The following is a 14,718-nucleotide window of genomic DNA, read 5'->3' on the forward strand; positions in this document are numbered from 1 at the left end:
GCTCCGCGGGGAGGGGCGGGACTTCCTTAGGGTTGGGCCTATCCATAACGGCAACGGCAGCCAGAACCGGAAAGGGTGGAGTCTGCAGCTTGGCGGCGACAGCGTAGGGAACGCGGCGCGGGGCCTGAAAGTAGTGGGAGGGGTTTGTAGGCGGGGCGAGCAGCAGGCGGTCTGTCGGGCCTAGATATAGGATTTTGCCCGGGAGCCGAGGGTCTTGAGAGGCAAGACGCGATTCGCAGAGGGGGTAGGGTCCGGCCCGCGGAAAGCCGCGGCTGCGACATTTCGCCTTTAGTCTTCATTGATCCACTTCGGCCCACGAGTTGCCTAGGGGTCGGTGGGGGAAGATGCCGTACCTTGGCTCCGAGGACGTGGTGAAGGAGCTGAAGAAGGCGCTGTGTAACCCTCACATTCAGGCTGATAGGCTGCGCTACCGGAATGTCATCCAGCGAGTGATTAGGTATTGCCAGCGTCCCACTCTCCCCGCGCCCTCCCGCCCACCTGGGCTCCCCGCTGCTCCGAAAGAACTTTCGTGCGAGGCAGTGGTATCCTTGCTTTTCCTCCTGCATGTCACGGGCTTTGGCTTGAACAGTTATGGTGCAGTACATTTTTTAGCTCTCAGACCCACATGTCCCACTGCTTGGTTGGCATTTCCACCTGGGTAGCTCATCGAAATATGGCCAGAATAGCACCGGCATTCTCCTCCTCGAACCTGCTCTTCCGCTTCTACTGGTGTTGGTGAATGTTCACCAACTAGCTACTAAGCATGCGAATCAACCTTGATGACAACTGATCATCACAGTCAGATCGTGTGCATAATTGTAAATATATCCATCTTCTTTTTGTTGTTTTGGTTTTAGGCCTTCATTACCAAAGCCAGTTGCAGTGGCTTACTTGAAGATCATTTTGCCTTCCTATTTCAGCTAGAAATTTGCCATTGTTCAAATCTGAACACATAACCCTTCGCCTACCGATGTGATTCACAAATATTAGTAAAAGTCCTTTCCGTTTTCTTTTTTTTAAGATACAGCTCAGCAATTTCAGTATGGTGGGCAGGAACCCAAGAATATGTATTTTTAACGAACATGTTAACTGAATCAAGTATTCTGGTTCCACAGTTTGAGAAACAGTAATGTACAGAATAAAGTCCAAACTTATCATCCAAGGACCAGCCTGCTAATTCCGCTATCTGTAGACTCTCAAAAGAATGCTCCCTTAATCTTCTCAGTGCGTGCCTCATAGCGGGCATTAACAATCATATCTGCCTCCTGAGCTTCCTGATCTTCCAGCTGAAGTGGCTAACATATTACTTCTACAATGGAACATTTTCTGACTTCTCATCAGTGTCAGACCTCTGGGTCCCTCAGTCTGTAGTTTGTATATTACTTCTGTTAAACTATTTATTGTGTTGTAGTTAGTAGTGTTCTTGTCTGGCTCCTTAATTTATCTTGAGTTCACAGATGTCTGAGAGCACGTTTTTAAAGATTATGCCCCCGGAGTATATTCCTGGAATGTAAATGCTGAGTTTCACTGGAATGTACTGGGGATTCAACAGTGTTGAACAACTAGAACAACAGTGCTTAATGCAGGCTCACGTGTGAAGTACTGTGTGACATAATAGACAAGGTATATACAGTTGCATCCTTCTAAGAGTTGGATAAGAGTTGGATAACTAGAACATGGATTAAAAAAATTTGTGGTAGGTTAGGGATTTTGTGTTTTACTTATTCCTGCTACGTGTGTTGGTTTTAGGCACATGACTCAAGGCTTAGACATGTCTGGTGTTTTCATGGAAATGGTGAAGGCCAGTGCCACTGCAGATATTGTTCAGAAGAAGTTGGTTTATCTGTACATGTGCTCATATGCACCCCTGAAGCCAGATCTGGCTCTGCTGGCCATTAACACACTGTGCAAGGACTGCTGGGACCCCAACCCTATGGTGCGTGGGCTGGCACTGAGGAGCATGTGTAGCCTCAGGTGAGCACCCTCTTCCCTGCCTGGTCCTTGGTGCCTGATGAAGTCACAAGGTCAGCAACAGATTTTATTTAACTTTTAATCTTATTTTCTTTTTAAATTTATTGTACAAAATAATAGGTTTCATTATGACATTTTCATACATGTACATAATGTACTTTGATCATATTCTTTCCCCCATCTCCTTCTCCCTCCCACTGGTCTCCTTCCTCTTCATGGGATATATTTTTAATGAAGGCATTTTATTAGCTCTCTTTAATACTAAGAAAAACACTATCGAACCCGAACTCAAATTTTTAGCTATTACTTTGGCTTACTAAACTGTATAATGTGGTTTTATTAAAGGGAGTTTTGTATCCTCACCCTTGGCGAATAGTCCTCAGTTTTGGTAAAAATGTTTATAAACATTTGTGACTATAACATTTTGTGCTATCTGTGCAGCATTATTCCAAATGAAAAGCCATTATGGCTTTTTAAGTTTGGTAGAGGCTTTCTTCAAGTCTTTGTGATCTAATACATGTTCCTTCAGACATGTAAATTACATCTAAACTAAACCCTCTATTAAATGAAGAGGGCCTTAATTATGTCAAAACTAGTATTTCAGGATCTGGCTGACTCTAGGATGTGTTGCTTAGGATGCCTGGTGTGCAGGAATATATCCAACAGCCTATTCTCAATGGTCTGCGGGATAAGGCTTCATATGTCAGGAGGGTAGCAGTACTTGGCTGTGCCAAGATGCATAATCTTCATGGAGACGCTGAAGTGGGTAAGTTGAGTTTCATCTGCCATGATCAGTATTTGTGTTTCCATTACACGTATGACTTTGGAACAAAGTTTGTAGTTTTAGCAGGAAATAATACCACTCTATGTTGCATGTCTCTTTAAGTTGGTATTTTCTGAGGTTAGAGAAATCCTTTCTTTGAGGCCAAAGTGATATCTGTTGTATTAGCTACTTGGACCAGTCTGGAGGGGGAAATTTTTCTGCCTTGCACTTTTTTTTTCTTTCTAACTCCTTTTTTCAGTCTTCTTTTTAAAAATTTAACTTCTTCTTTTTGTCCCTCTCCCCCTTCTTGAAGATAGGATGTCTCATACTTTATCAGTGCCTTTGTTATTTCTGTAGCAGAGAATTTAGCTTTGTCTGCCTGAAGCCATTATTCTGGCTCTGTCACTTTGACTCTGAAGTTTCTCTTTATCTGAGATCTTTTTCTTTTTTATAGATGGTGCCTTGGTAAATGAGTTGTACAGTTTGCTGCGGGACCAGGATCCAATTGTGGTTGTGAACTGCCTGAGGTCTCTAGAGGAAATTCTAAAACAGGAAGGAGGTGTTGTCATTAATAAGCCCATCGCCCACCATCTCTTAAATAGGTTTGGGTGCTTCAGTGCTCTTTTTATTGTGATATCTATCCTGGTGGGATCTGTTATGTACTGATTTAAGGAGATGTCTTGAACAACCTCTTTAGAGTAGGAAAAAGGTTAACTATAACGATTAACTTCCTCACATTTCACCAAGAAGATTTCTTTTATTTGCCTTAGTTTCTTTTGTTGATATACATAGATGACAGAAATGTACTGTGGGGATAGGTTCCTCTCTCTGTACAGTTATTATGTCCCCCAAAGCAAACCATTTGTGTTGTCTTAAAATGTAGAGAATCAGGCTGCGGATATAGCTTAGAGATAAAGTATTTGCCTAGTATGCATGAAGCCCAGGGTTCACCCCAGTACCAGGAAAAACAAAAACCAAAGCCTTTGGATCTGGTATACACTTAGCATGCTTTAGTCTTAGATCAGTATACATTTGTGCTATCATCTCATGTTGAACTTTTTTCTTTTGGCAGAACTGAGGTTTGAACTCAGGGCTTCATGCTTGCTTGGCAGACACTCTTACTGCTTAATCCACTTCACCAGCTCCTGTCTTGAACTTTAAAGCCTATTTTGTGTTCACTTTACATAGTATGTAAACAGAAGGATTTGATTATGGCATGGCCTATCTTAAGAATTCTCCACTTGTTATGAAGAACAGCTGCCTGCTACATGACAGTAGTGTGGAGATGGTCCTGATTTTATTATTAAAATAATGCTTTTGGTTTCTATTTTGGACAGAATGTCAAAACTGGACCAATGGGGTCAGGCTGAAGTTTTGAATTTTCTGCTTCGCTACCAACCCCGCAGTGAAGAGGAACTATTTGACATTCTCAATCTGTTGGACAGCTTTCTCAAGAGCAGCAGCCCAGGCGTGGTGATGGGAGCCACCAAGCTTTTTCTGATCTTGGCAAAAAAGTTTCCCCATGTACAAACTGATGTGCTTGTGCGCGTCAAGGGACCTCTGCTAGCTGCCTGTTCTTCAGAGAGTCGGGAGCTCTGTTTTGCTGCTCTCTGTCATGTGCGCCAAATCTTGCATAGTTTGCCATGTCACTTTAGCAGCCACTACAAAAAGTTTTTTTGCTCCTACTCGGAGCCTCACTATATCAAGCTTCAGAAGGTGGAGGTGCTTTGTGAACTGGTAAACGATGAGAACGTGCAGCAAGTGTTAGAGGAGCTTCGGGGGTACTGCACTGATGTGTCTGCTGACTTTGCACAGGCAGCCATCTTTGCCATAGGTAGGTGTCTGCTGCTTTCCTTTCTTAAGATCCTAGATCAGCCAGCTAAAGAGCTGTAGTCAGAGGAACCATAACGGACAAAAGACTGAATCTTGCTTCAGTGAAAAAGTGCCATGCAGTATAGAATTGGGTCAGTTATTACAAGCAAGATAGGAGATTTTTTTTTTAATCAAGACTGGCATCTCTCTCATGATAGAGAGTATAGATAACTCAAACTACAATTCTTAAAATTTATATTATCTTTTGTTGTCTTTTATCCAAAATATTTTCCTCTATATCATCTTTATCAGTCTTGTGAGGCGGTTATGTAAAGTGGACATTTTAATGATGAAGAAACCCAGGCACAGAAAAGGTTATTAAATTGCCAAAAGGTCATATAGCTCTTGAACTGAGATGGCACTCATTACTCCTGACTGAAAGTCCTGGGTCAATTCACACTGTATATTGAGCTTCTACTGTTGGCTATGTATAGTGCTAAGTATAGACTGACACAAATAATTCCTAACTGTTACAGACTTTTCATACTACTCTGTAATTTGAAAGGCTAGAGAGACTCAGAAAATGAAAGCAGCTGGAGAGCTAAGGTTTAGAGGGCTTCAAGTAGAGCAGGAAGAGGAACCCTTATACTTGGAATAAAGTATGGTTATTAGAGGCAAAGAAGGTACAAAGTGGCAAGTAAAAATCCTTACTGTTGAGACACTGCTATCAAGTATCTCCAGCAGGAATATTCCTGTACAGGTGCATTGCAACATAAAGAGTGCCTCAGCTGGGTATGGTGGTGCATACCTCTAATCCCAGCACTCAGGAAGCTGAGGCAGGAAGATCATGAGTTTGAGGCCAGCCTGGTGTACACAGTGAGACCCTGTCTCAAAAAAAAAAAAAAAGATGCCTCATATTTGGCTCATAAATACCTTATACCTTGTTACTATGGGAAATTCTTTTAACCTTGTTCTATGGAAAATTCTTTTCCTATGAACTTTCAATTTTCTAGCTGTCAGTTGAAAAAGCAGTGGATTCATTTTGACAAAGTTCCCTTTAACTTAGATCCTTCTTTCATCAAATGAAGATTTTTTTCTTTTTAAAGGTATCTTTTTTTTTTTTTTTTTAGAGACAGGGTCTCTCCCTGCAGCTCAAGAGCCTTAGAATTTTCTGTATAACCCAGAGTGGCATCAAACTTGTGAACTTCCTGACTGAACCTCCTGAATGCTGGCATTTACGAGGGTGTGCCACCATGTCTGGCTCATTTTGTGTTTGACTAATGGAAAATGATTTCAGAATAATGTGGTAGTATTTGACTTCACAGTTCTCTCTACCTTTCCTTTCTCTGTAGGTGGCATTGCCAGGACTTACACAGATCAGTGTGTACAGATTCTAACAGAGTTGCTGGGGCTTCGACAAGAGCACATTACCACAGGTAATGGCTACCTTCCTAGGATTTTTTTTTTTTTTTTTTGTAAAGTGCCTGGCTGATAATAGTTGCTCAAAAAATATTTTGGGAGCTAGGCAAATATGGTGCACACATATAATACCATCTACTTGGAGGCAGAAACAGGAGGATTGCTGTTTGAGGCCAGCCCAGGCAAAGTTAGCACAAGACTATCTGAAAAACAAACTAAAAGCAAAAGGACTGGGTCATGACTAAAGTGGTAGAGCACTTGCCTAGCATGTGTGAGGCTCTGAGTTCAAATCCTCAGTACTGCAAAAAAAACTTTTTTGTTGAATCAATAATATATAGATTTAAACTTTTCCTTGTGTCACCATCTGTTGTTACCAGAGAAGCATAGGATCAGGGAAGAGAGTATTTAGGCTGTTATGTGTGGACAAGCCTGTACTGTAGATAGCAAAGGTTCCAGGAAGAGCTCGCCTGTCATCTTTATCCCTCTTTTTGCTTTATGGCAGTGTGCTCTAGGCACTTGCTTCTAAGACTGTGATTAAGGTGAGGCAAGCAAGGTGCCTGGGATGCAAAATTTAGGAAGGCACTCACTCTCAGGGTCATGCAAATGCCAACCCTGTGTGTCTTCGTAAATTTTGGACTGGTAGAGTACCTGCTTTGCAAGTGTGAAACCCTGCGTTCAAGCCCCAGTACCAAAAAAAAAAAAAAAATTGTCACCTTTGCCACCTTGCTTGCTGTCCCACAGTCGCAGCACCACTACCCAACATTTGCATGCAGCATTATATTTTTCAAAGTGCTTTTCCATGTATTAGTTCATTTATCTTTAATCTGTTAAGAATAACATTCATGCAAAAAATAATAGGCCTGAGTTCAAACCCCAGTCCCACCAAAAAAAAAAAGAGAAGTTATTGCCCATTTCATTCATTTCTCAATTAATGACCAGCCCTCTAAAACTTATTTCACATTCAGCCAGAATTTCAGTCTGAATGCATGACTGTCTCTAAGATTTTCTGTGAGGAGGCTCTAATTTTGCACTCTTGTATCTTGGACTGTGTTGTAGTGGTGGTGCAGACTTTCCGAGACCTGGTTTGGTTGTGTCCTCAGTGTACTGAAGCTGTGTGTCAGGCCCTGCCCGGCTGTGAGGAGTACATTCAAGATAGCGAGGTACAATGTAATTCTCCTTTACTTCTAAGCATAGAGGAATGCTTAGGACCCTGCCTTCTGAAATGGAATCTGTTCGTTTTGTTTTGTGGTGGTAGGAATCAAACCCCCAGGGCCTTTTAGATGCTGGGCAGTTGCTCTACCACTGAGCTACACAAATGGAATCTAATTCTTTCTACCCTGAGTTTGAAGTAGAAACTCTTCTGAAGATTGCACTTCAGATTCTCTTTTCGATGTAAATGGCATTTAAATTACAAAAGCAGGGCTTTTCTGTGGTTTTTACTACAAATTCTTTGTTATTATTGTTCTCTTGGACAGTTTTGAGTCAGAAACTTAGACCATGGACTTTTTAGCTGGAATAAGAATCAGGTTTGTAGAATTTTTAAGTTTTGAGTTTTCTCTTAGAATTTTACTTATGTTTATTATACAGAGTATAGTAGGGGTGGGCAAAACAATGCAAGTTGAAATAAATAAAAAAATATATCTTGTCTGTTGGCTCTTGGGCAGAAGCAAAACCAGTGATTCTCTACTATCTCCTGTGATTTGGGTGGCCAAATGTTGAGCATATATTCTTACTTTTACATCCCTAGGGCAAGCAGGCACTTATTTGGTTACTTGGTGTCCATGGGGAAAGAATTCCCAATGCTCCTTATGTGTTAGAGGACTTTGTAGAAAATGTGAAGTCAGAGACATTTCCTGCCGTTAAAATGGAGCTGATCACTGCACTGCTGCGGCTTTTCCTCTCACGCCCTGCTGAGTGCCAAGACATGCTGGGACGTCTGTTATACTACTGCATAGGTAGGTTTTTTCAGAAGGAGATAGTACTTGCTATGACCAATAGGAAAAAAATCTCATAGCTTTCATTGTTTGGTGAGTCATGTCTGGGACCTGAGAAGAAAATGGTTTTTTGTTTTATGCTTCTATTTCTTTCTTTTATTATTAGCATATTATAGTTGTACAGGGGGTACATTGTGACATTTACATAAGTGCATACAATATATCTTAGTTAGATTCAGCCCTTCCATCTTTCTCCTTTATTCTCCCTCCCCTGAAAAGAAAACATTAATGCTTCCTAGGGTTTCTCCCTTCCTTCATTTTTTTTCTCCTGTTATGGTTGTCACAAAGGTAGGAGGACAGTGTGGTTTTTCTTTTGTCATTGTTGATCTATTTATTTATTTATTTTTTAAGTAACTCACTCTATTGTTTTATCTCAGAGGAGGAAAAGGATATGGCTATACGGGACCGAGGACTCTTCTGTTATCGCCTCCTTTTAGCTGGCATTGATGAAGTTAAGCGGGTCCTGTGTAGTCCTAAATCTGACCCTTCTCTTGGACTTTTGGAGGATCAGGCAGAAAAACCAGTGAATAGCTGGGCTTCAGACTTCAATACACTGGTGCCAGTATATGGCAAAGCCCGCTGGGCAACTATTTCTAAATGCCAGAAGGTAGAGCATAGTGCTCCAGAGTTTCCTCCCAGTGCATCCTCTGCCACTTCAGGTAAAAATAAATAGTTCTTACTTACTTTACAGGTTTTTTTTGGTGTAGAGGGGAAGGGAGTACTGGGGCTCGAACTTAGGACTTTGCACTTGTTAGATAACATCTCTTCTATGAGCTTTAGATAACATCTCTTTCTGACTTTTCTAGGGCACCTGATTCCTGAAGAAAACAAGGAGGGAGTACAAGAAATTCCTGATTCTGAAGCTCTCATGCTAGTCCCCAATCGCCAGCTTACTGCTGAATATTTTGAGAAAACTTGGCTTAGCCTTGAAGTTGCTCATCAGCAGGTGTTACCTTGGCAGGGAGAAGTGCCTCCTGACACCCTTCAGATGGCTCTACAAGTAGTGAACATTCAGACCATTGCAATGAGCAGACCTGGTGCTCAGCCATGGAAAGCTTACCTCAGTGCTCAGGATGATACTGGTTGTCTGTTCCTAACAGAACTGCTGTTGGAGCCTAAGAACTCTGAAATGCAGATCTCTATAAAACAAAGTGAGGCAAGAACTGAGACAATGAATAGTTTTATTGCTGTATTAGAAACTGTGATTAGAACAGTTGGAAACATAAAATCATAGCAGATTCTTGCTGCTTGCCCTGAGTGAGATGAATAGCTATGAGAATTACTTAGTTTTTCTCATTAGATATACTTGTAAGTTCAAATGAGACCAGATGCAAAGGAGAATGGAAAATTTAGGAATTTAGAGTCATTTTCTTGCCCAAAGACTACTGACTTACTTCCTTCTTGATTCATAGTGGTGACATTGTAAAGATGGTGTTGGTAAGAAGTTGGGGACAAGGTACAGATAGGATTGGGATTTTTTTCTAATCAATTTGAGATTGAGGTTACTATTTGTGTGTGTAAGAGAGCCTTTGTGTGTGTGTGTGTGTGTGTGTGTTCATGGAAGGCAAATGCTCTACCATTGAGCCACCTCCTCTGCTCCTGTGTTACTTATTAAAGATGAGTACTATCTGTGGAAACTGATGGGGGTCATTATTTCTGAGGGTCACTTTTTCTTCAGTAAACCTACTCTTCTCATTATTCCAATTGTGCTCTTTTAGGTGAGGGCCCACATTGCTTTGTACATCTACCGCCCTTTGGCGTATAGTGCTAAAGTACCTCTTCATGTCCTTTCTCACCAATCCTAAAGCACCCTCTTCTGACAAAAGCATACCACAGCATTTTCCTGAGTGCTTTTTCTCACACTTGTACCTTAACACCTGCTTTTAGTTTTTGCCTAGAACATTTCTTTACCCTCCTATCCTCTTTAATTAACACATAGTGAATCTTTCAGTATTCAGCTGAGTTGTAAGCTCTTTCAGGAAGTTTTTTATGCTCCTCACTGCCTTCATTAGAGATCTTGTTCAAGCTGTCAAAGCTTCCAGTGCATACCTGTAGCAGTACTATGGCAGTTGTTTTCTTGTCACTTGTCATTTTTTATTTTATTCGTACCTAAACACACTTTATTCATTAATCAAGACCACTAATAAGAACAGATATAATAAAATGATGACAAATATCAATAAGACTATATTGTTCAAAAATAAGAAAATGAAAATACCAATTAAGACAAGTTGGGTTGGGGATGGGAAAATACACAAATGTTCAGACCGTAAGGGCCCAGATAATGAGCCGCAGATTTGGCTCAGTAGGTGACTTGGCAGTCTGAGTGAAGGAAAACAGTTATATAATTGTCATCAGAGAGGAAAAAACATTCCAATTTTAATTTGTAAGAGAAATTTACATGTAGTTTCATATAGATGGCACAAAGTGATATATGCAGGATTCTGAAGGTTTCATAAAACTGTTACAGTGTTCTTTAGTGAAAGCAGAGTGCATAACTTAAACATGGAGCTTAATTAAGGCATATCAAAGATGGAAGATAATATTCTTCATTATCTAGCTTAATTCAAGGACTTCTACTGCCTATAGGAGTAAACTGCATGTCCTATCACTTCTCCCAACTAGGCTCTTCATAGGAGTATACAACAGATAATAGTGAATTTTCTAGCAAGAGCCTGGGTTTTATGATTTGTATATTAAAGGGTCTTCCCCTGAATAACTTTCTAAGGACAGCAAATATCTTACTTTCTTCTGTCTCCACAGTACCTGCCATATGCATTAGTAAATACTGAATGAATAGCTATAAGTAATTAGATTCTGATGGCATTCTGAGATTGGTGTTTGCAGTGTTTTATTATCTTGTGTCAACTATAGAAAATACTGGAATTTCATTTATACCAGAATTTCTTAAAAGTGCCAGTATTGACACTTGGGGAAGAATAATTCTTTGTGCACAGTAGGATGATTATTAGCAGCATCACGACCTCTACCTAGTGGATGTCAATATACATCCCAGTTGTGACAACTAAAAATGTCTTCAGGCATTTCCAAAGATCTTTGTAGGGCAACATCGCCCCTATTTAAGAACCACTAATTAGACTACTAGAAAGGGAGAAAACAGAACAGCTTCAGAATTTCTTTTCCTATATTTTTTATTTGTTCAGTGAATCTATGAATGTCTAGTTAGGTACTAAAAGAAATAAAAGTGTAAAAGTGCTGCCTATTTAGGACAAGGGAATAGGATGCAGGTATGGAAAATGAGTAAATAGATTTACTTTTAATAATTACAGACTAGCTGGATTGTCAACCTAAAGAAAATTAGGTATGGCTCACCAATGGAATAAATAATGTTACTAAAGTAATTCCAACTGATGGAGCTTTATAAAGATTAAGTTCTGCTTGGTCACTTTTTAAGTGTGAGAGGCATACATAGTAGAGTATGAAGTTGTTTTTTCTAAACAACTTTTAAAATGTTTTTGTACTTTTAAAATGATCTCAACAAAGAACTGATCTCTCCTGTTTGGCTTTACTAATTTATAAGCAAAATGACAAAAGCTCAAATGTACCATGAAGTTAATTCTTTAATGAACTTGCTAGCTTCCACAGACATGTAGTTTGATGTTACGACATAAATGGATGCCTATCTTTCAAAATCCATGAGGGGAGTTGATACTGTGTTCTTAGAACAATGGACTTGGTTGGCAGGTAAGCAGTATATAATTCACATAATGAGTGCCCTGGAAGACAGTAGTGTTTCAGAATATTGCAGAAGCAATCATTTGTATGGTTACTAATAGTTCTATTGTCATGGACTTGTGACAGTTACATCACTCCACTTCCCCCTCTTTTTTAGTGGAAGTTCTATGACAATTATTCTTTTTCTCAGATATTGGGAATTTGGGGGAGAGGAAACACATGACTTGGGTTTCCATGTTGAGGGGAGGTGCACCCAAGAATTTGTCCACATTCATAGCTGGTGCAGATGATAAGATCCTGGACTTTGAACCAGGATGGTATAATGAGAAAGCCTTTTGAGTGAGTGAGAAAAAGTGTTTATCAGAGGGTAGCAAAAGAACTAAATGACAATGAAAAAATTTTGGCCTCATCATTTTTCAATAATGATCAGGAACACAATATTAGGACTATAAGTGTGAAGGCATGTGCATTAGTGGGGAAGGGATGGTTAGAGAGGGAGCTACATTGAAGGCTCAGAAAGAAAGAAAAGATAAAACTTATTCCACATTGCCTTACAACATTACTTATTACTCAAGATAATGCAAAGAAGTCAAAAATAGATTCTAAAGATGGCATTTAGATACCACATTTTCTTAATCCATTCATCAGTAGTGGGGCATCTTGGCTATTTCCTTGTGGTATCTATACACAATGGGATTTTATGCAGCCATGAAGAAGAACGAAATGTTATCATTCGCTGGTAAATGGATGGAAGTGGAGAACATCATTCTGAGTGAGGTTAGCCTGGCCCAAAAGACCAAAAATCCTATGTTCTCCCTCATATGTGGACATTAGATCAAGGGCAAACACAACAATGGGATTGGACTTTGAGCACATGATAAAAGTGAGAGCACACAAGGGAGAGGTGAGGATAGGTAAGACACCTAAAAAGTTAGCTAGCATTTGTTGCCCTTAACGCAGAGAAACTAAAGCAGATACCTTAAAAGAAACAGAGGCCAATAGGAAAAGGGGACCAGGAACTAGAGAAAAGGGTAGATCAAAAAGAATTAACCTAGAAGGTAACATACGCACAGGAAATTAATGTGAGTCAACTCCCTGTATAGCTATCCTTATCTCAACCAGCAAAAACCCTTGTTCCTTCCTATTATAGCTTATACTCTCTCTTCAACAAAATTAGAAATAAGGGCAAAATAGTTTCTGCTGGGTATTGAGGGGATGAGGGGGAGAGGGAGGGGGCAGAGTGGGTGGTAAGGGAGGGGGTGGGGGCAGGGGGGAGAAATGACCCAAGCCTTGTATGCACATATGAATAATAAAATAAAAAAAAAAGATGGCATTTACTCATAAGCATATCAATTGTGAAATGAGAAAGAATGTTTATTGTGGGAAAAGCTGGAGTTTGAGGTAAGACCTGGTTTTAAATTTCTATTCTGCCACTTCTGATGTGTGAACTTAGGCAAGCTATTTAACATCAAGTTGGATGGTCAGTTACATTTTTTTGTTGATGTATATCATTTGGGGATTATGTCATAAATGTATTTGTCAGAATCCTTAAGTTGTTGATGGCTCGTGTTAGTGTGAAGGGAAGTTGTCTTACAATTTTTTTCAAGGGCTTTTTTTCTTTCAATGAATCAGAACAAAGTTCCTTTATTACAGTAAACTTTGTAATCTTTAAAAAAAACTATAATTAATTTATTAATAAACTTGATATAAGAAAAAATTTCAAACAGATACCAAAAGGTAAAAAACCCCACTTTTCTCAGTTGTAAACACACCAACCCACAAAGTATTTGCAGCTTTCATACCACATCCGTATTCATGTGTCAAAACCAGCTCAAAAGCACAACTCACTGATCCAGATCTTAAAAGCTCTAGGGGCTCTTCTGATGTAGGTCGGAAAACTACTTAGTAATAAGTAAAATTTCAGCCCTTTTGTCTTTAGAGAGGAGTGACAGATGATGACATGAAAATGGCCTTTAAAAGGAACTTAATTTTTGTTCCTAGTCCAAGAGCAATTTATGAGCATTTTTTTAAAATTAAGACTTTTTTAAGACCAATTTTAGGTTCACAGCAAAGTTGAGAGGAATCTGCTCCCATTGTGCACATTATCAACACTCCAGCCAGAGTGGTGCATTTATAACTGATAACTTACCTCATTAGCTTTGTGTGCAAGTCCAGTCATCATCCAGATTCCTCTTTTCATGGCTTGGTACTGCATTTCTTTTTAGAATTGAAGAATATTCCATTGGATGAATCACAATTTATCTACTCCTCTACTGAAGGACATCTTGGTTGCCTCCAAATTTGGGTAATTATGAATAAAGCTTCCATAAATATCTAAGTGCAAGTTTTTGTGTGAACATAAATTTTCATTCCTTTAGGTACGTACCAGGAAGTGCAACTGTTGGATTATATGGTAATGCAGGTATGTTTAGTTTTGTAAGAAATCACCAAAATGTCTTCCAAATGGCTGTAGCATTTTGCATTCCCACCAATAATGAAGGAGAGAGTTCCTCTTGCTCCATATCCTCACCAGCAATTGATGTTGTCCATTCTAATAGATGGGTAGTAGTCATTTGTTCTTTTGTAATGAACAGAAACAATATTGGCTCTATTTTGTAAGATAAAAATGCCATTTTATAAACAAAAAAAATTTCATGCTTGAATCTCTTATTAGTTGGAGTTGTTAATAACTTCGCCATGTCGGACAGGTTTGAGGGTTAGGTTTGCTATAGGTTTGAGTGCTGCTTCTGAGACCCAGCTCCAAAATCCGGGTTTAGCTGTTTTGAGAAGGCTGCTGCTGCAGGTAAGTGTCTAGTCCTGAAATTTTAATGGTGTCTAATCTTTTAGAAAAATCCTTTTGTTAGTGAATCTCTATTCCCTTTTTATCATAGTCATTAAGCCTTGGACTAAATGGAAAATATTTAACAGTTACTGCATGCCACACAATATTAGGTCATTCCATGTAACATCATTTTATTTAATTCTCATAATTTCCCAGATAATACTTTTTATTAACACTATTTTTTTTTTTTTTTTTTTTTGGACACAGGATCTTGCTGTGTA

At 39.5% G+C, this 14,718-nt stretch overlaps 1 protein-coding gene across 5 annotated transcripts; it reads left to right on the forward strand.

Moving 5' to 3' along the window:
• Positions 1-121: 121 nt before the first annotated feature.
• Ap4b1 (adaptor related protein complex 4 subunit beta 1) lies at positions 122-11,411 on the forward strand. Of its 5 annotated transcripts, none has more exons than XM_020166342.2 (10): positions 123-457; positions 1,750-1,974; positions 2,607-2,737; positions 3,189-3,336; positions 4,072-4,568; positions 5,899-5,982; positions 7,022-7,125; positions 7,713-7,920; positions 8,337-8,618; positions 8,766-11,411. In XM_020166342.2, the coding sequence occupies exons 1-10, from the start codon at positions 345-347 to the stop codon at positions 9,191-9,193; spliced, it is 2,220 nt and encodes a 739-aa protein (XP_020021931.1). In that variant the 5' UTR covers positions 123-344; the 3' UTR covers positions 9,194-11,411. The 5 variants fall into 5 exon arrangements, with proteins under 5 accessions (XP_073906815.1, XP_020021931.1, XP_020021933.1 ...); XM_020166344.2 differs by lacking the exon at positions 123-457 and adding an exon at positions 1,475-1,623; XM_020166345.2 differs by lacking the exon at positions 123-457 and having other exon boundaries at positions 1,891-2,024.
• The last annotated feature ends 3,307 nt before the right edge of the window (positions 11,412-14,718 follow it).

The sequence above is a fragment of the Castor canadensis genome, chromosome 12, assembly GCF_047511655.1.
Source record: "Castor canadensis chromosome 12, mCasCan1.hap1v2, whole genome shotgun sequence".
Taxonomy (NCBI): domain Eukaryota; kingdom Metazoa; phylum Chordata; class Mammalia; order Rodentia; family Castoridae; genus Castor; species Castor canadensis.